Below are 21,449 nucleotides of genomic sequence, written 5' to 3'. Positions count from 1 at the left end.
GAGTGCTGTAGGATGGGCTCCTGGCTGGTGTTTGGCTAGTGACACACAATCTCTCCATGGAAGCACAGGCAGGTGTTCTGAGTGTGCAAATGACGGTCACCTTTACCCTGGTCATGGTCACACCTGGCCACCTGTCAAAACTGATCTCCAAACCCATTTACTCTGAATCTACCCTTCCCTCGCCTCACTCCCCTACTCTCCTAGGATGCTTGCTGTGCTAAGCAGTATACCATATTGACTACACAATGGCCATATATTTACAAGTCCAAGGGGAGCCCAGCCTCTGGCCGGGTCTATAATGCATTTAAGAACTTCTCAAGAATACTAGCTGTTCTATAGACTCAGAGGAGGCATATAATGATTAATATCACTCACTACACTCCTATTCAGACTAGAGGACTCCTTGTACAGTTAGGCTAGTAAGCAGAGGGTCATTTCTTCCTATAGAGCAATGTCATCCTAAACAATCCTAAACGAACACAGAGGAAAAAGTCAGGCATGTTGTGTCTGAACAGAATGGGTCTTTATTTATTCAGGAAATTAAATAAAACAGATTGTAATCAACACCCCATTTAAATACAAAACAAACAAAAACAAAAATCGACATGATATTAATTTTGCATATCAAAGAACTGTTGAGTAATAATTACAATCCGAACACCTCATAAACCACTTCTGTGAATCTATACACTAACTCCAATTTAGAAATGAGTTACTTTAACAATATTACAAAGATTTAGCGTAAAAAATAATTCAAATTAAAATAATATCTTAGCAATTAGCATCTTAAAATTATATATATATATTTCCAAATAAAAATACAAAATAATATCAATGACGTATAATATGAAAAATTATTCCAATTATTCTGCTACTATTAAATTAAATTTAAAAAATGAATAAAACAAAATTTAAAAAATGAATAAAACAAAATTCTCTCCTTTTGGTAGCAAAAACACTATCCAAAATAACTACAATCATTTACATCAGTACAAAGATATCTGGATTGAAAAATAGTTGCAATGAAAAAAAGGGGTTTCTTTTCTGACAGTAAAAAAACGACACTGTGGATCAGAAATCTGCAAAATATGCAATGAAAAAAATAAATCTGCATTAAAAAGGTTCACACTGTAATTTTTACTTTTTATACAAACATTAGAAACAGTATTGCACGTCACAACACAGATTCGAGGTTAGTCAGCCTTTCAAAATGTGTTATATTCAAGTTTCAGAGCATCTATGAGGAGAGGCACTGCGGGCCTCGATGCAACAGGGGGAGAATCTCAAGTGTCTTCCATGAATATTATAGAACCCTCAATGTTTCCTTCCTTCAAATAAAAGGTGTAAATGTGTACTTGTATATTAACCATATTGATATATTAAAACAGTTATATATTAATACATCAATGACAATTATTTTTTCAAATATTTTGTTTATTTTTGTCTTTCAACAGAGCCCTGCTTCTGGACATAATTAGAATATTAGGGGAACTACAATGTGTGTAATAATAATAATAATGATAATAATAATAATATTAAACCTATTGAAATAGAAAAATACAATCAAAATCAAATAGTTATTTGTCTACAAAAATAGTGAAATAAATATGATTCTTACAAAAACAAAGACACACACATACAAAGTAACAGTGTTCAACTTATAAAATAGGACCCATTACTCAACAAACAGCACAAGGAGTCGTGTTATATGTCAATGGTGACAAAGTACAAGAGAGCTCTGTTCTGTTCTGAGCACAACACCAAGCACACCATGAGAGCCGAGGCCACCGGGACAAAGTACAAACAGGGAGGGGCTTAAGGATCCTGCATTTGCTTTGGAGCGGTTGCTCATCGTTTTTTGGCCACCATTTTCTCTAGAGCCAGTCATCATAGCAGAGTACCCTGTGGCACTTCTTCCTTATTTCAGTTTACAGAGAGATTGACAGACAACAGGACCCCCTATGAATACATTAGAACATATTAGACTACTGCTTCATTCACATAGAAAAACCTAATACCACCGCCTCCTCACACAATTTCTTAAATAAGTCATTATTAAAAAATAAAATCATCTGGTAGAATTATAAATAGGTAGAAGTTCGGTAGAATTTAATCTTTCATGAGTGATTAAATTGAGCAAAATAGGTCGTTGCCCAAACCAAGTCTGCATTGAATCAGCTAACTAACTGGTAGGGTGAAAACGAGCAAAAAATCTAATAGTCAGAGGGAAAATATAGAAAAGGTAGTGCATTATATATTATCAAAAGTGATTAGAGAGGCTGGGGACAGAGAGGGGGGCACAACTCACAAGTTAAAGACATTAACAAATAAATGATCTAATACGTGAATAAATAAACATAAATCTTATATCCATAAAGTAGTAGTAGTGACAGTACACACGACCCCTGAACCACGTCTAAACTGGATACCAAGGACTGACTCCACACCAGGGAACACTATGACACAAGGATAACAGGGATATTACACTGTAGAGATACAGACATGTACAGTACCAAACAGCTGGCTATTGGACCAGTAGGTCATTGCTCACAGAGAGACAGGGTCACAGTTAGATAAACAAAGAACACAGTTATTCATATTCTGCAGGCCAAAAAAATGGTATTATAATCATTTCCCCATCACTGAAAATATATGAGGGAGTGTGTCTGTCATCTTTCATTAGCAGGACATAAAACTGGGCCACTTTCTACAGGTCTAACTTGTAACTACAATATGTATGAGAGCCTGTTTTTTTTAGAACAGTTTTATCCAACTGCTAAATTCAGAGTAGCCTGACAACACAACTCAGGAACAGATGTTGGACAGATGCTTCCTTACGGATCCTTCTCCATGACAACATTTGAACAGTGGTTTAAATTGGCCAACTAGCCTAACACATGGCACAAACACACATCTCCCAGTCTTATGCCTGTAGCAATCAGATCCAGCCTGGCTTCTGTGTATGCTTTTGGTCTGCAAAGGGTTATGCTACATAAGAGTAACCTCTGTAACTATACAAAGGTGGGAGGATAGGAAGGGTGAAGGCAAAATATTGTGATGTTCTCATTCTCCTCTAGTTTACCTACATTGTTACTAAACTAAAACCTCATTCCACACACTAACAAGATCCACACATACAGGACAGACACGACACAGACACTAACCACTCACTGAACGCCACTCAGCTTCTCAACAGGCTTCATTACTCCTCACAAACTACCACATCACAAAATGGTGGCATCCACTAGTTTAGAATCAATATCGCTTTTCTTGTATAATAAGTATGTAAACAGATCAAACAACAGATCAACATCAATGCATGCAAGATTGTTTAAGTTAAGTCGTTTTCATGTATTTTCTTTTATCTTCATTTATATATATATATATATATTTTTTCTTACACCTAGGTTTTTTTGTTCTTGCTACTCAAAGTAGGATTTTAGTGTTTTCTGTTATATAATTTCTGTAGTTTGTGTTGTTTTTCTATCCTACATGTATTGGTTAAGTCTATCCTGCATGCAAAGGGTGTATAGACACAAACATGCACTTCAATTTTCACATTCCATTCTTCCATGGCAAAGGTGGCCATGAGTGTGTTAGTGCGGACTGCATTTCATTTTTCAAGATTCCGGTTTATAGCTGGCGTTAATATATAACACCTATACATCTATTCATATATTATATATAGCAGCAAAGCTTCTAATATAGCTTGTGATTAAAAATGTTAAATAGAGTTAATACAAACCAGATTCATATTTTGAGGTAATATTTTTTCAGGTCAAAATGAGAGCAAAAATAACCTTATCATTTTTGTAAATGTCTTCTGATGGGGAAAAATAACAAATTATTATCAACAATAAAAAAATAAGAGTTTGTTTTGTGGCAGAAATCTATCACTTTTATGCTTTCTATTGTTTTGTTACCTTTGGTAAATTACCTGGGGCAGGCGTCCAGATTATAGAATCAGGGTTTTCCCAGAAACAGGTGCACTCTACTCCTACTAGGGTGTGGCTAGCAGCAGACAGACAGATAGACGGACAGACGGGCTTCCCCCATGCAAAAACATTCTCATATCTACGTTAAATCTCACATATAAAAATAATTTGAAAAACCTACAAAAAATCAATCTCTTTTTAAATCTCCTCTTAAAAAACATTAAAGTACCACAAAAAAGTTGTCAGAGCCTGAGATGTGAGGGGGGTTTTGGTGAAAAACTGAGGCTTGTAGTGTTTGGCTGCTACGAAAGATATATATACTGTATACTGTTATGTACTATATACTGATAGCTTAGGGTAAGAGGCAGAGCGATGCACTTTTTCCTGCCTGGCGATGTCGCTCTTCCTTGGCCGTTCCTTCTGACTGTGTCGCCATGGTGACGTGTGGTCGCGTTCCTCTTCAGTTCCAGCGGAAGTGGATCTGGCGTGGGCGGTCAGCCCCCTCTTTGACCAGTGGCTTGTGGAACTCTCGGCCGGCGCGGGAGTGGATGTTAGCCCAGCAGAACTCACAGTAATACTGGAGGCAGGTCACGTTGGCGCAGAAGAAAGGGGCAAACTTCCCACCGCAACGCGCCCCCTGGCACTCATCACACAGCTGGTCATCCAGAACATAGGGCTTCACCTCCACCTGCAGGAGTGCAGGGGTGCAGGGGTACAGGGGTGCAGGGATACAGGGGTGCAGGGGTACAGGGGTACAGGGGTGCAGGGATACGGGGTACAGGGGTGTAGGGGTACAGGGGTGCAGGGGTGCAGGGATACAGGGGTGCAGGGGTGCAGGGATACAGGGGTGCAGGGATACAGGGGTGCAGGGACATGGAGGGGATGAGAAGAGGAATACACAGAGATAACACAGGTACTGAGAGAGCAAGAGTGTATACAAGGGTGTATAATATACCTAAAAACAATAGGTATAGATAGATATAGATAGATCAGAAAGCACTGAGCACAGGTAGAATACTGAGATACATGATGAGAGATGAAAAGGTTCCTTTAAAAGGATAGAGTAACCTGTTTGAAGCTGTGTGAGATTCAAAGACAATGGAATCAGGCAGCGCTGAGAGAGAGAGGAGAGAGCGAGAGAGCGAGAGGAGACTGGAAATGGAACTAATTCAATCAGCACTAATAAGCTTTCTCCTCTCCATAGCAACCACGTTCAGAATATCTGCGTGTGATGCTATTGGAACACACACACTCTTTTTCTTTGAACCACAAATCCTCACGAGGACTGACTCTCTCATTCTGTCTCTGCATCCCTAGAAAATCGGGAGGAGAATGTCTCCAGCAGTATTGTGTGGTTAATTAGATGGGAAGTGGAGGGAGGACTGTACCCGCTTGTCAATGTCTCCATGTTGCAGCTGGACAAATCTGGCGCTGATGGCAGCGATGTAACTCTGCTGATTGGAGAAGGCGACGCGCCCCGCCCCCTTGGGGTACTTGAGCTCTGGATCGGTGTCGATGCCAGCGTAGCAGACCCCCCCATAGAGACGGTCCATTATCATGGCCAACTCCACTGGAGAGAGATGAGACAGAGACGGAACAGGAGAAGAAACAATGGGGGGAGGAGATGGAGAAGTGACACATGAGTAGGTGAGATGGGGGTGGGGGTAAGAGAGAGAGAGAGAAAGTGGAGGAGGGGGCAGTCAGATTAATTATACAAAATGTGAATACATAGGGAAAACATTGCCAGCTCTCAGATGCTCCATATTACTCAAAACACAACATCCGTTTATCTACGTATTTCAACATCTACCAACACCAACACGAATATCCCAGTCCAATTACAAAGTAGATCAACTAGAGGTACAGCTGATATGTCATGTGGATCTGATAGAGGGAGATGAGGGAAGTGTTTACCTGCTCTGAGAGGGCGGGGCACCCCTCCTACGAAGATGGTCTTGCGAGGATCCAGAGGCTGAGAGCCGTCCATCACAAAGTCACTGTCACTCAGGTTCCACGGACGAATCTGGACCTGGAGACACACACACATATCCCATACATTGAATAATCGCCAGATAGAATTACACTGCGTAGGTGTTGCTAGTCTCACAGATGTCCTTGCTGGTGGGAATGGCCCTACAGAGAACTGGGTTTGTGTTGGACTCACAGGCTTGTCTTTGATGGTGGGGCTGGAGACACACAGGTAGAGCTTGCCGTCCTCCTCCATGCAGGCCTCGATCAGAGCCTGCACTGAGCTCTCCTCTTGGAACAGCAGGAAGGCATAACCTAGGCAACACACACAACACACTCTCAGGGGGATAGCACCTGGACAGCATATCCAATAGCGGTGGGGAAATACTGCTACAAATACACTGAATTATTCCCATTTTAAAAAGTACTTTATATACAGACTATGTAGGTTAGTCATACGGGAAAGAGGATGTGGGTCAACCTAGCTATACTGTCTCTTCCAGGAGTCACAAGGCCATCACTGATTGCTACTGGACATATTTATACGGTGCTAAAAAATACCTTTATGACATACAGTACCAGTCAAAAGTTTGGACACACCTACTCATTCAAGGGTTTTTCTTTATTTTTTTACTATTTTCTACATTGTAGAACAATAGTGAAGATATCAAAACTATGAAATAACAAATATGGAATCATGTAGTAACCAAAAAAGTGTTAAACAAATCAAAATATATTTTATATTTGACATTCTTCAAATAACCACCGTTTGCCTTGATGACAGCTTTGCACACTCTTGGCATTCTCTCAACCAACTTCACCTGGAATGCTTTTCCACATATGCTGAGCACCTGTTGGCTGCTTTTCCTTCACTCTGCCGTCCGACTCATCCCAAACCATCTCAATTGGGTTGAGGTCGGGGGGTTGTGGAGGCCAGGTCATCTGATGCATCACTCCATCACTCTCCTTCTTGGTCAAATAGCCCTTACACAGCCTGGGGGTGTGTTGGATCATTGTCCTGTTGAAAATCAAATGATAGTCCCACTAAGCCCAAACCAGATGGGATGGCGTATCGCTGCAGAATGCTGTGGTAGCCATGCTGGTTAAGTGTGCCTTGAATTCTAAATAAATCACAGACAGTGTCACCAGCAAAGCACCCCCACACCATAACACCTCCTCCTCCATGCTTTACAGTGGGAACTACACATGTGGAGATAATCCGTTCAACCACACCGCATCTCACAAGGACACGGCGGTTGGAACCAAAAATCTCCAATTTGGACTCCAGACCAAAGGACAAATTTTCACAGGTCTAATGTCCATTTCTCATGTTTCTTGGCCCAAGCAGGTCTCTTCTTATTATTGGTGTCCTTTAGTAGTGGTTTCTTTGCAGCAATTCGACCATGAAGGCCTGATTCATACAGTCCCCTCTGAACAGTTGATGTTGAGATGTGTCTGTGACTTGAACTCTGTGAAGCGTTTATTTGGGCTGCAATTTCTGAGGCTGGTAACTCTAATGAACTTATCCTCTGCAGCAGAGGTAACTCTGGGTCTTCCTTTCCTGTGGCGGTCCTCATGAGAGCCAGTTTCATCATAGCGCTTGATGGTTTTTGCGACTGCACTTCAAGAAACTCTCAAAGTTTTTGAAATGTTCCGTATTGACTGACCTTCATGTCTTAAAGTAATGATGGACTGTTGTTTCTCTTTACTTATTTGAGCTGTTATTGCCATAATATGGACTTGGTCTTTTACCAAATAGGGCTATCTTCTGTATACCACTCCTACCTTGTCACAACACAACTGATTGGCTCAAACGCATTAAGAAGCAAATAAATTCCACAAGTTAACTTTTAAACAGGGCACACCTGTTTATTGAAATGCATTCCAGGTGACTACCTCATGAAGCTGGTTGAGAGAATGCCAAGAGTGTGCAAAGCTGGCATCAAGGCAAAGGGTGGCTACCTTGAAGAATCTCAAATATAAAATATATTTTGATTTGTTTAACACTTTATTGATTACTACATGATTCTATATGTGTCTTCACTATTATTCTACAATGTAAAAAATAGTATAAATAAAGATACACCCTTGAATGAGTAGGTGTGTCCAAACTTTTGACTGGTAGTGTACATTTATGTCAATTTCAGTTAAAGAAAGTCTGAGCTGAGCTTTACCTTTCGGGGGGAAGTAGGATTTGCTCTCAGCCTTGTGTGGCCAGTCCACCACCAAGTGGCCAAAGCGACGGAAACTGGTGGTGATCTCATCTGACGAGAGAAAGAAAGAAAGAAGAGGAGAGAGGAAGGTGGATGTGTGAGGAGAAAGGGAGGAGGGAGAAAGAAAAAGGAACCAACGTGAGTAAGATCAACCTTTCACACTAGCATATTAACTGGCACAGACAAACTGTCACTGAACTAACAACATTGTGTTATGCTCTTCCTCCTCTCACCTTCATCTATGTCAGGGGGAAGGCCGCCCACAAACACTTTTCGGGAGAAACGCTCGATGTGCTCCCCGTTCTGGTGTGGGTAACAGTTAGGGCCAAGCCCTGGGATGCCCTGGTTACCGTGCCCGTCGTCAAGGAGGCTGTCTTCAATGGGGAACAGGGAGGAGCGGCCTGGAGAAGAGAGGGTCACAGGTTAGCGGTCAGAATACATGCAGACATGGACAATGACATCCACATAGATACACACATCCATACAGTACATACAGTCACATCACAAGCAGGTGCACATACTTCTGCTTTGCCAACAACAGAAGCAACCAACCTGTTGTAGCTCTGTTTACACCCACTGTTAATGTTATATAGAGATAGTATTATTATAATGAGTCATGATAAATGAGCGGGGTCCATAACAACATGTGCAATGGCTGTTTACATCTGCCATCAGGATTTGTGCTGAGTAGCTACAAGATAAAGTACAAGCATAAAGTGATTTAGGATTATGTCCAATCTAGTATTTATACTGTCGATGTGCTGTAAGACCAAGACAAGCAACCATTAATACTCCAGCCAGAGCTCTGTGACTGACTGACAGACAGCAGACAGAGAGGACAAGCTTGAGGTCTGGTAAGGAAGCTGTGGATACAAGCTGTTACCATGGGGCAAAGCAGTAGCAGTAGTCAGAGCAATGGGCTGAGGTAAACTAGTGGTAACCGAGCCTGAAACCTATAGCAATGTACTATGTCTGGATGTTAATGTGTTGTCGAGTATTCATATACGTCTGCAATTATATTACTGTAGGGACCTTAACCCAACACCTAGCGACCTTGTCTAGAGGTTAGGATCTCTTGGAGTAAAGGCTAAGATGTTGGGTCGACAGTCGATGGACCTGGGTTAAAGTCTAGGTCGGGGCTACCCCCCGAATTCACTCCAATACATTAAAAAAGGAGCAACTGCTGGTAAAGAATGCTTAGGATGTCATAGTAAATTATTTAGAACGTTTTTCTGTCCCACATGAGATGGCTGTCGGTGGTGATCATGCTGACACTATAAACACTGAATTGTTTGTATCCAGACACTGTTTTGGTTGCTGCAGTTCAGTAGCGTTAAAGCATGCTGTGTAGTGTATGAACACGCAACACACGTGACATGACAAAGACTGCACATCACATGACGGCGCTTTACCTCGACGTCTCCCATAGCTCCGTGCTGCATGTAAACAAAGTAAAGAGTGGTTTTATGCCTTGCAGACATTCCTCACAAGGTAAAGCGTCCCCAGAACTGGTACTACTGACACTACAGATACAGTGCCTTGCAAAAGTATTCAAATAAGATCTAGAGCAACCAATTACCTTCAGAAGTCACATAATTCGTTAAATAAAGTCCACCTGTGTGCAATCTAAGTGTCACATGATCTCAGTATATATACACCTGTTCTGAAAGGCCCCAGAGTCTGCAACACCACTAAGCAAGGGGCACCACCAAGCAAGCAGCACCATGAAGAACAAAGGAGCTCTCCAAACAGGTCAGGGACAAAGTTATGGAGAAGTACAGATCAGGGTTGGGTTATAAATAAATATCAGAAACTTTGAACATCCCACAGAGCACCATTAAATCCATTATTAAAAAATGGAAAGAATATAGCACCACAACAAACCTGCCAAGAGAGGGCCGCCCACCAAAACTAATGGACCAGGCAAGGAGGGCATTAATCAGAGAGGCAACAAAGAGACCAAAGATAACCCTGAAGGAGCTGCAAAACTCCACAGCGGAGATTGGAGTATCTGTCAATAGGACCACTTTAAGCCGTACACTCCACAGAGCTGGGCTTTACGGAAGAGTGGCCAGAAAAAAGCCATTGCTTAAAGAAAAAAATAAGCAAACACGTTTGGTGTTCGCCAAAAGGCATGTGGGAGACTCCCCAAACATATGGAAGAAGGTACTCTGGTCAGATGAGACTAAAATTGAGCTTTTTGGCCATCAAGGAAAACGCTATGTCTGGCGCAAACCCAACACCTCTCATCACCCCGAGAACACCATCCCCACAGTGAAGCATGGTGGTAGCAGCATCATGCTGTGGGGATGTTTTTCATCGGCAGGGACTGGGAAACTGTTCAGAATTGAAGGAATGATGGATGGCGCTAAATACAGGGAAATTCTTGAGGGAAACCTGTTTCAGTCTTCCAGAGATTTGAGACTGGGACGGAGGTTCCCCTTCCAGCAGGACAATGACCCTAAGCATACTGCTAAAGCAATACTCGAGTGGTTTAAGGGGAAACGTTTAAATGTCTTGGAATGGCCTAGTCAAAGCCCAGACCTCAATCCAATTGAGAATCAGTGGTATGACTTAAAGATTGCTGTACACCAGTGGAACCATCCAACTTGAAGGAGCTGGATCAGTTTAGCCTTGAAGAATGGGCAAAAATCCCAGTGGCTAGATGTGCCAAGCTTATAGAGACATACCCCAACAGACCTGCAGCTGTAATTGCTGCAAAAGGTGGCTCTACAAAGTATTGACTTTGGGGGGGGTGAATAGTTATGCACGCTCAAATTTTCTGTTTTTTTGTGTCTTATTTCTTGTTCGTTTCACCAAAAAATTATTTTGCATCTTCAAAGTGGTAGGCATGTTGTGTAAATCAAATTATACAAACCCCCCAACAATCCATTTAAATTCCAGGTTGTAAGGAAACAAAATTGGAAAAATGCCAAGGGGGGTGAATACTTTCGCAAGCCACTGTACTATGACCCTCTAGTGCCATTATTTACCCCTACCCCATTCAGCTCCTCATCATCTAACTGCATGGTTGGAGTGTCATGAAACCTAATTATCGTCACAGGGTTGACATTATGTTGAATAGTTAGTTATATGACAATGTGTCAAGCAGGAATGTAGGCTATATTGTAAACTGGGCTAGGCTGACTATACGTTTGAGAGGACCAGCCTAATGGAAACGACACTAGTCTTCTCCTGGCCTCTAGTCATGTGACCTAGCCTACATAAATAAGCTACGTGACCTAGCTACTACACCACCCGGCTTTCCTGCGGCTGGTCATGTGACTTATACAACTAGGCATTCCACCTCGTCATGTAAGCCACAGTACTAAACATTCCTTTTCAACATCTCAAGCCCCAGTAGGATTACAACAACAATGCATATCCTTCATTGAGTTTTAGAGTTACACGGGGGCTGTGTTTGTCCTATAGACTCTCTCTATATATATATGTCACAGGAGACATGTTTACTACACTGTTACAACAGTCTAGTGTCAGCCTAACTGACACACACAGCACAGCATAGGACAACCAACACTACTCATTTAACAAAAGCAATCCAGCACAGTCCACTATAGAGAAGGATATATCCCAACGCAAATGAAGTTCAGTAAAGCGTGACAGAAATGTCAATCCCATACTAGCTTGCTTCTCGATCTAGCCTGGTTGAGCATCCCTAACGTGTCATGATATGGAAACATTAACACTGAGACATTTCTAAAACAGTCTGGTGATAGCGATGGAAGACGACACACAAGCTGGTGTTGGAGAGATAATTACCATTGAGCATGAGCAGGCCGTCGGCCCCGGGGTGAGGGCATCCCACACGACCTGACATGACAGAGACACACACACACACACACACACACACACAAACACAGGGATGAGACTCTCAACAGATGGAGAGGACAGCGTGAGGACATCAAGGGCACGGCCATGTACTGTATAAGGAGCAGAAGCACCACTGTCACTTGACAACAGCCTACTGAGCTGTAGTGTCGGAACAGAACACTGAACAAAACCCTATTTTCCACAGAGACAGCTTGAGCTGACAAAATACAACAACAAAAAAAACAACACCCTGAATAGATTTGGGTTAACCCTAATTAACTATCAGAAGCAAATGTCAGCTATTTAATTAATGTTATCTTTACATTCAATGGGAAGAATTGCAGATGTGTGAACAGACAAAGAAGAGATGCTGGAAAATGATCTGATCTCCAGTTGAAAGATCAGCAACCCTATTTCCACTGCAATGTTAGCATGGTACATCTCCTATGCCCAGTTAGCTAAGCTCATTTCTAAAGTCCTGTAAGTGCTTGTCTTCTGCTTCTGTACTAGCAGTCAGGGCTATAAATGGTAGAGCCCACCCTCCCCTCCTCCACCCTCCCATCCCCTTCCCTACCCTCCCCTCCCCTCACCCTCCCCTCCTCCACCCTCCCATCCCCTTCCCTACCCTCCCCTCCCCTCACCCTCTCCTCCTCCTCCACCCTCCCCTCTCCTCCCCTCCACCCTCTCCTCACACTCTCTTCCCCCCACCATCCACCCTCCACTGGCTGTCACACACAGCGTGTGAAAGTGTGATCATGTCTAAATTTAGTCTCCCTCTGGTTCTCTGTGCTGTGAATACTGGTCTATGCCCGCTCCATCTGCTTCAGAGTCACATTCAGGACCGGAGGACTACAGGACAACACCACACCCACTAATAACTATGGAGCTCCATGTTGAGCCAACTAGTTTATTAACAATAATAATAATCAGGGTACCTGTAACTGTAATCAGTTATGTTACCAGCAAAAAATATTGTAATCAGATTACAAAAAAACTAGATGATTACTTATTGGATTACTTTTAAATTCAGAAAGGATGTTTTTGGGGAAGAAAATACATTATGACACCTTTCTGTTTCCTCAATGACATTCAATTCAGCATTAAATAAAGGCGCAAGTTTAAATTTGTCCCACCTGAGAGAGTCTGAACACAAGCCATAGACCACTATGATGACACACCAATTGCGTTTGATGGATCCTTTTTGTCTTCTTCTAATGCCTCTTAAGGGGAAAGTCATCAGATTACGTTACTAAATTTGGGTCATTCAAAAGTTACATTACTGATTACAATTTTGGACAGGTAACTAGTCACTGTAATGGATTACATTTAGAAAGTAACCTACCCGACCCTGAATAGTCTTTCAAGGGTAGTATACTGTGCCAAATCCAATGTGAGGGAATGTGTTTACTATAAATGTACATCTAAACCTCTCTGTCCCTGTCCATGGTTTGGGGGAGTAAGTATGTTGAAGCCAGTGGTCATAACTATGTGTGTAGCTAGCTAGCTAGATGTCATTTTACACTGACTACAGTGCACCTGGTTAGAGTCTCTTCTAAAAGTCCAGCAGCGGAGCTGAGCTGAGAGGAGAGGCCTGCCCTGGACCTGTGGGCCAGCCCTGTCTCTGTCACCATACTCCTGGGCCAGCCCTGTCTCTGTCACCATACTCCTGGGCCAGCCCTGTCTCTGTCACCATACTCCTGGGCCAGCCCTGTCTCTGTCACCATACTCCCTGTCCCTGTGAGGAGTGCTCCTATCCTATCAGGACAGAGTGCCGCAGTGCTGCCTGCCTGACTCCTGTCTGTCCATGTGCCCCAGGTTAGGTTAAGCAGTAGCAGCAGGATCAGGGCTGTAAGGTCATTTAAAGGTACAGCCGGTTGTGGCAGTAATATCCACTCTCAGCAGGGAGAACATAAGCTGCTCGCCCTGGGAAAAACAACATGCCTCTGGGAGGGAGCAGGAAGCCTGTCAGTGCCTTGGAAAATGGTATACTGCACCTCATATGCATTCCCCATAACCACTGTTCTCCCCAACCACAATCACAATGCCTTTCCCCATTATACAGTGAGTCAGTAACTAAGTAAGTATGATAATTAAAGATAGTGAGAGGGAGTAAGTAAGTAGTCTCACCCTTCATTGGATCCTGCTCTGCCCGCATGATGTCAATCAGAGAGCTTTCCAGGGAGTGCATGTTCAGGCTGTCGTACATTCTAGAGCGGTCCTGAGAGGAGAGAGAGAGGGAGGGAGGGAGAGGGAGGGAGGGATATGAAGGCTTATATCACTAAAAGAAGCTACAGTGGCTTGCAAAAGTATTCACCCCCTTGGCATTTTTCCTATTTTGTTGCCTTACAACCTGGAATTAAAATGGATTTTTTGGGGGTTTGTATCATTTGATTTACACAACATGCCTACCACTTTGAAGATGCAAAATATTTTTTGGTGTGAAACAAACAAGAAATAAGACAAAAAAACAGAACTTGAGCATGCATAACTATTCACCCCCCCCAAAGTAAATACTTTGTAGAGCCACCTTTTGCAGCAATTACAGCTGCAAGTCTCTTTGGGTATGTCTCTATAAGCTTGGCACATCTAGCCACTGGAAAAATTGCTCGCGTGCGGGCCGGTTTTGGCCCACAGGTTGCCTGTTGCCGACCCCTGCTATAGTCTGTCATCAGGTGGACATTCTGGTTTAGGTGATGCTGTATCCACTGTTTCAACTGAGGAGTGTTGCCACACAGTCATCCAATGAGAATGTAGTACAGTTCTATGTAGGAGATGAATCCAGTAGCTAGATGAACGTGTATTATATTAGCCATTATATGGTGTGATATTTTCTATGAATGGTTTATAAAGGCATTCTTATGGAAAGATCGAAGTGTGTAGGAATGTACACTCCATTGATTAGGCAGTAGGGCACCCCTCTAAATCCCCCAGTGCCAGCATACTACCCCCTCTCTCCTTCTGTATATCTCTGTCAATGACGTTCACATCATGATGAAGCACAAATGCATATCCCCTATCCAAACATAACACTGAGGAAGGAAGAAAAAGAGAGGAGACGTGTATGGAATCTGAGGAATTCCTGGTCGGACACTGTTTATAGAAATGAACCATTCATGGAGGAGGGCCTGCTTCCTGGAAGAGGAAGTGCAGCGCCATGACAGAGGGGAGAAAGTGACAAGGGATTACTGTGAAAAATGTGTCCGCGAAATAACTTGCGTGTTTTTCCGGTCTCAACCAAGACAGTATGGTGACGGTGGCCCACCCAAAGATCCTTTCTTAAGGCCTGCTGCCTCCAGTTTCCCCCTTTGTACTTAAAAGGTCAGAACTGTGCTGTACATGATTAGATGACATCAGTTATGGGTCTCTAAGTATGTCTGCATAGAGATATAACCAGTGGTGTAAAATACTTAAATAAAAGGACAGGAAAATGGTTTAATTCACACACTTATCAAGAGAACATCCCTGGTCATCACTACTGCCTCTGACTCACTAAACATATGCTTCATTTGTAAATTATGTCTGAGTGTTGGAGTGTGCCCCTGGCTATCTGTAAATTTAAAAAACTAGAAAATGTGGCCGTCTGGCTTTGCTTAATATAAGGAATTTGAAATGATTTATACTTTTACTTTTACTTTTGATACTTTAAGTATATTTAAAACCAAATACTTTTAGACTTTTACTCAAGTAGTCACTTTTACTTGAGTCATTTTTTATTAAGGTATCTTTACTATAACAACTCCCATCCTGAAATAGACTCAAGTGAAACCTGCTAAACGTGGTGTTAAAGTAGCTTTAAAGCAGCACTAACTGCAGCCCCGCTCCCTGACACCTCCACTATGGCAGAAAGAAATAACACTGCTCCCGTCTGATTGAAATGGTAATTCTGCTCGTCATCTGGGAATTGACATTCATTCTCAGCTGTGTGTTTTCTAAACAGCCCCTTTACACTCTCGCCCTTCCTCTCTCCCCTTCCTCTCTCCCCTCCTCTCCCCCTTCCTCTCTCCCCTCCTCTCCCCCTTCCTCTCTCCCCTCCTCTCCCCCTTCCTCTCTCCCCTCCTCTCCTCTCCCCCTTCCTCTCTCCCCTCCTCTCCCCCTTCCTCTCTCCCCTCCTCTCCCCCTTCCTCTCTCCCCCTTCCTCTCTCCCCTCCTCTCCTCTCCCCCTTCCTCTCTCCCCCCTCTGCTCCCTCCCAGCTCTCTCTCTTTCCCTCTACCTCCTGATCTGCTCTCCCTGTCTGGCTCTTTGCGTTTGATGCTTGTCGCCTTCCTGCTCCTTCTTTCCCACAATCCTTCACTCTGAAACACTCTGCACTCTGAAAACAGTGATGTGAATATTAAACTGTCTCATTTCCATCATTTAAAGCTTTTCCCTGTCATCCTTGCTCTCTCTCTCTACCTTCGACCGACCACTCACTCTCAAACACGTACTCTCTCGCTCACTCTCTGGCTCCAATATCTAATTCAGGAAATGATTCCGTAATCCTATGAATCCAGCCCTTTTTCACTCACTGCGTAAAAAACCCTTTGCTGTCCTTCCACCAAGATTTATACAGTGCATACACACACACACAGACCCCTGTATATTTATGCTTACTGAGAAAAACACAGCCAAATACTGTACATTCAAAGCATGTACCTGGAGAGGCATAAGCGTGTTACTGTTGCTGTCTGTTCGGAACATGTTCTCCTCGATCCAGGACTTGGGGCCAATGGAGCCGGCGGAGCGGGGGAACTTGGGAGGTGCAATGACGTTACTGGAGAAGGGCTTCTTCATGGGGGAAACCTGGCTGACAGAGCCCGGGATGCCCATGCCTCCACCACGACGGTGGTCCCGACCCCAGGACATACCCCCAGAGCCCCAGCCACTCCCCTGGTGACTGCCAGCCCAGGGAGACTGCTTCACCATGGACTGAGGAGAGAGAGAGAGAGAACAAACACCATTGTAAATACAACCTATATTTAAGTTTATTTCCCTTTTGTACTTTAACTATTTGCACATCATTACAACACTGTATATAGACATAATTACATTTGAAATGTCTTTATTCTTTTGGAACTTTTGTGGGTGTAATGTTTATTGTTCATTTTTTATTGTTTATTTCACTTTTGTTTATTATCTATTTCACTTGCTTTGGCAATGTAAACATATGTTTCCCATGCCAAAACAGCCCTTAAATTGAATTGAAATTGAATTGAGAGAGAGAGGGGGAGAGATATGAAGAGAGACAAGGAGAGATGGAGAGAGAGCACGGGAAGGAGGGGTTAGAGACCCAATGTGAAATTGCGTGTTGTTGAGCCAGTATTTATTGTTTGTACTTGATGTGTTTCTTTGATCCTGTGTTTTCTCCCTCTGCCACAGCCTACTATGACCTGGTCCTGTGTGGGGGGCGAGTGGGTAAAAAGATTTAGGGCTTCAAGGCTAATACTAAGTATCCCGTGCACACTGACACCACCAACGTCCATTACTCTCTCTCTCTCTGTCTCCACCATACATCCTCACTGACACCACCAACGTCCATTACTCTCTCTCTGTCTCCACCAGACATCCACACACACACATGCTGTCATGCAGCAGTCTCCAGCCCTCTCCTCTATGCTGTATGTATGTACAGCTCTTATGCAGTTACGACAGATGGGTGTGTCTACGTGTGTGGGAGAGAGTGCTTTTGTGTATGTGTGATGGCCTTGGTGCTGATGATGTCTAGACACAAGCGCACATGTACACACACTCGTACGCATGATGTATGATAGCACGTATGACATTTTAGCTTAATAAGTCTGAAAATAGGACACCAATAGCACTTTGGAGCCTGCAATAAGGAGTCCTGAAATATCCCTAGTGACTGAGTGCAAATCTATTGCTGCAGTTCTTTCTAGCAGACACAGGCAGGACACAGCATAGCATCATAACCCCATCCCCATGATGAGGGCTATGTGTATAGCTTCTGGTTATCAGATATACCCCCCCCCCCCCCAAGTAAAATCCCATGACCCCCAATGTCAGTACAGCCTCTCTCTGCCTCCCTGAGTCAAGCACCATGACTTCAGATAGAGAGCATCAGCCTGAACCAGTGATATGTGATGACTATGCCCTGCTCTGTGCCAGCCTCAAGCAGAGAACAAAAGTCAGATTCAGTGATGCTCCCTTGTTCGCCTCTCGCCCCTCCCTCCCCCGTCAGCTTCCCCGCCCTGCTACTGAGGGAGAAACTATGCCTACAGATGTAAGATCTTAATTTGATCACCCGGTTGCAGGAGAACTTTCTTGCAATGCAGCACATTTAAAACGTGTAGTGTATTTGAGGTTTAAAAAGGCTTCTGAAGTTTGTAATTTCCACTTTGAAATTTGAGACTTGATTTTCGCTTAAGAAAAATGTATCAAGCCCTACAAAAATGTCAATAAATTATAATCCACATTTCTTGTTGCTGCAGGATTATTTTCCTGCTGTAGCAAACTGGCTCAAATTAAGATCCTACATCTGTATAGTAGTTGTGACTTCAGACCTCACTGAGGACACGACAAATGCATTACAGATAAAACCTATTTGCCCTCTATGATCATGGGTTTAGATTGATGAAAGGTGCACACACACACACACACACACACACACAGGCCATGCTTTATCTCAGCAGTGTCACATGAGAAGGTCCTAGCCATTAGGAGTGCTGGGTGGCAGTTTCTCCATAGTGTATTTGGGGGTTAAGGCAGATCTGAAACTGTTTGCTGTAGGTAAACTGACGACTGGAGAAGTGAAGCCAGTGTGGGGTTCGTCTATGAATAATGCAGTCAGTCCCTCCCCTGCCCTGCCCTAGCCGGGCAGCACTTCTACATGGACCTTCTGTCCTGGGAGCACAGGACCGCATTTGTTTTCATAATCATAGTTGGGTTTATGCACTTCCATTTTAGTCATTTAGCAGACGCTCTTATCCAGAGCGACTTACAGTTAGTGAGTGCATACATTTTTTTTTCTCATACTGGTCCCCCATGGGAAACGAACCCACAACCCTGGCGTTGCAAACGCCATGCTCTACCAACTGAGCTACACGGGACACTTCTGCATAGTAACATATATGTATAACCATGGCTTGAACCCAATACAATCTAAGAGCCACACTGGTGTGTATAAGCCTAGTAGCCTACATTAGCTGTACAAAAATGATTATATTAATATCTCCCACCCTCTTTAACAGCTTATTTTTATCTATCATTTTAAAGGCTCAAACCTCTATTCTATGGGGATGCTGATGTGGGGTTTCCATGTGAACAGGTGAATAGAGAGATGCTAGCTCACCTGGTGGTGGTGGTTGTAGTTGTTCCTCTGCTGCAGGAAGGCGCCCTGCTGGTGCTGGTGGTGGTGGTGGTGCTGGGAGTGCATCTGGGGGCTGACGGGGGACCGGCGGCTCTGCTGCTGCGGCTGCGGCTGCTGATGGGCGTTGATCTGGGGCGAGAATTGGCTGCTGAAGCCCTGCACGTTAATCCCTGGGCATGGATTAGTCGACACCGGAGAAAAACTCTGGAAGAAGGCCGGGTTGATAGAGGAGGGGATACCGGGATAGAAGCTGTTGTCTGGGTCGGTATGAGGCATCTGATTAATCGCGTTTGTGTGGTGGATAGGGTTGGCCGAGTTGGAGACGGGTGGTGGTGGGGAGCTGGTCTGAACGGACCACGGGGTTCCGAATCCAGGGAGGGGAGGTGAAGCGCCACTCGGGTTCTGCATCTCTTGGTTCTGGAGGTTCGGAAAACCGCCCCCGAGACCTCCGGACAACATATTGCCGGTGCTACTGCCATTGCCGTTATTTATTTGGTGGGTGATGGGGGAGTCCATTTGGATCCTAACCTTGTTTGGATTTACGGAAGTGGGCGATGGCGACGCGGCAGTCTCCACATCGGCTTCAACCTCCTCCACTGGCGAGTCGCTGATTCGTCCCGGTCTGGAGTATGCGCTGCGCTCTGGTTCGGTGGAGACTTGAGCGGTGAAAGGCTGCCTCTGCGGCAGGTGACTGAATTTTCCTTGGGGTGGGGGCGACTCAGTGCAGCCAAATTCAGCTCGCTGACTTAACTGCTGATGTATTTTCCGGTCGTGCTGAAGGTCACAGATAGACTGCGTCGGGCAAAAATGACCAAAAAATAGAAAATCTGGATTCTGGTTCAGGTGGTTGTAGTTGGAAGTGAGGGCTCCCAGCTGGTTGTTGGTTTGGTTTGGTTGCTGTATCCCGGTTTTATTGATTGTGTTGTTGTTGCTGCTGTAGTTTTCCTCTGTTGACTGGTGTCGTTGTTCAGTTGTCACCCCCACAGGCTCATTCTGCATGTTTTGTTGATGCGCAGCAGCTGACAGGAACAGTGGGGACAAGGCAGCGAGGCTACTGCGCGAGACCAAGGGCGAGCCGGGGCACAACTGGCGGATGGAAACCGCAGAAGAGGAGGAGCATTAGGATAAGAAAGCGCGTCCGTCGAGAAGGGTAGAGTTGTGTCCAATGGTCGCTGTCTGTAATAAACCGAACCCGTAATCATCCATTTATTTATGTAAAAATATGGATTTTAACGCAGTTTTCCTATCCTCCGCCTAGAACAGCATAGCAGAATACAGTGCCGGATAGATGCGTCGACCGAGAAGTAGCCTAACGAGAGAGGAGGGGTTTGACTCTGTTCAGTCGGCGTTTTCTACAATTAATATTATTTTCTTATTTTAAAAGCGATTCACATAGGCCCCTATTTATTAATATCCGGTTAAAGTCGGCCTGATATTGTAGCCTATGCATTCCAATCCTGACCGACCGTGTACCCCATCCTCTCGCTGCTGCGGCAGCGTATTAAAGGTCCCCAGTGAATGACGCCTACGTCACGTCCGCATCATGTTCTGTTCTGACCCTCGCTTCGCCCTTTGTAGTGAATGCTGCTGAGCGCTTCTACCGGCCCGAGCTGTAAAGAACACTGCATCGTTTACGTCATTCTTTCATTATTCATAAGGTCCAGTACTTCATCATGATGTCCTGAATATTAAGCTTTGCATTCTGAGTTAGTTTTCTCTACTGCAGGTTTGGGCAGAATGAGCACATCCAGTGAAGCGCTTGACTTGGGCAGGAGCTCACCGGAGCAGAGTACCAGCACCTCAAATGTTCTACTGCTTGAGCTCCTATTCCTGCACCTAAATATAAACAGTAAGCCTACCAGCACCCAAAATGAGTACCAGCACCTATTTCAGTCCAAGTCAAGAACTGATCCAGTCCCCAATGTCAGATACCCCAACCCCCACCATCATTAGCCCAGAATCCAGCAGATGGCGATATTGAGTCATTTAATCTTACCGTCCGATAGGAATCTATGCAGCCGGCTATACATTTCTATCCCCCATGGACGGTTCGTACATAAAACATTCTCCATTCAGGCTGCAAAGGCGTCGATTTCCTCCTTAACTCGATTTCATGGCTAGAAGGAGAAAACAACAGGGAAAATATGCGTACTTTCTTTAACACAACACACGTGATCATAATCATAAGGAAGTGGCTA

The 21,449-nt window shown here is 44.0% G+C and overlaps 1 protein-coding gene across 1 annotated transcript; it reads right to left on the bottom strand.

Moving 5' to 3' along the window:
- Positions 1–876: 876 nt before the first annotated feature.
- LOC311131648 (cytoplasmic polyadenylation element-binding protein 2-like) lies at positions 877–20,384 on the bottom strand. The gene is made up of 10 exons (XM_084164752.1): positions 19,234–20,384; positions 16,581–16,853; positions 14,075–14,165; positions 11,897–11,947; positions 8,350–8,517; positions 8,078–8,167; positions 6,100–6,218; positions 5,850–5,964; positions 5,324–5,505; positions 877–4,623 (listed from the first exon to the last, which is right to left on the bottom strand). The coding sequence occupies exons 1-10, from the start codon at positions 20,248–20,250 to the stop codon at positions 4,396–4,398; spliced, it is 2,334 nt and encodes a 777-aa protein (XP_084020878.1). The 5' UTR covers positions 20,251–20,384; the 3' UTR covers positions 877–4,395.
- Between the last annotated feature and the right edge of the window lie 1,065 nt (positions 20,385–21,449).

The sequence above is a fragment of the Coregonus lavaretus genome, assembly GCF_964263955.1.
Source record: "Coregonus lavaretus genome assembly, chromosome: 6".
NCBI classification, from domain to species: domain Eukaryota; kingdom Metazoa; phylum Chordata; class Actinopteri; order Salmoniformes; family Salmonidae; genus Coregonus; species Coregonus lavaretus.
The sequence above is the reverse complement of the archived record's forward strand: the minus strand, read 5'-3'. Positions and strand labels throughout refer to the sequence as shown.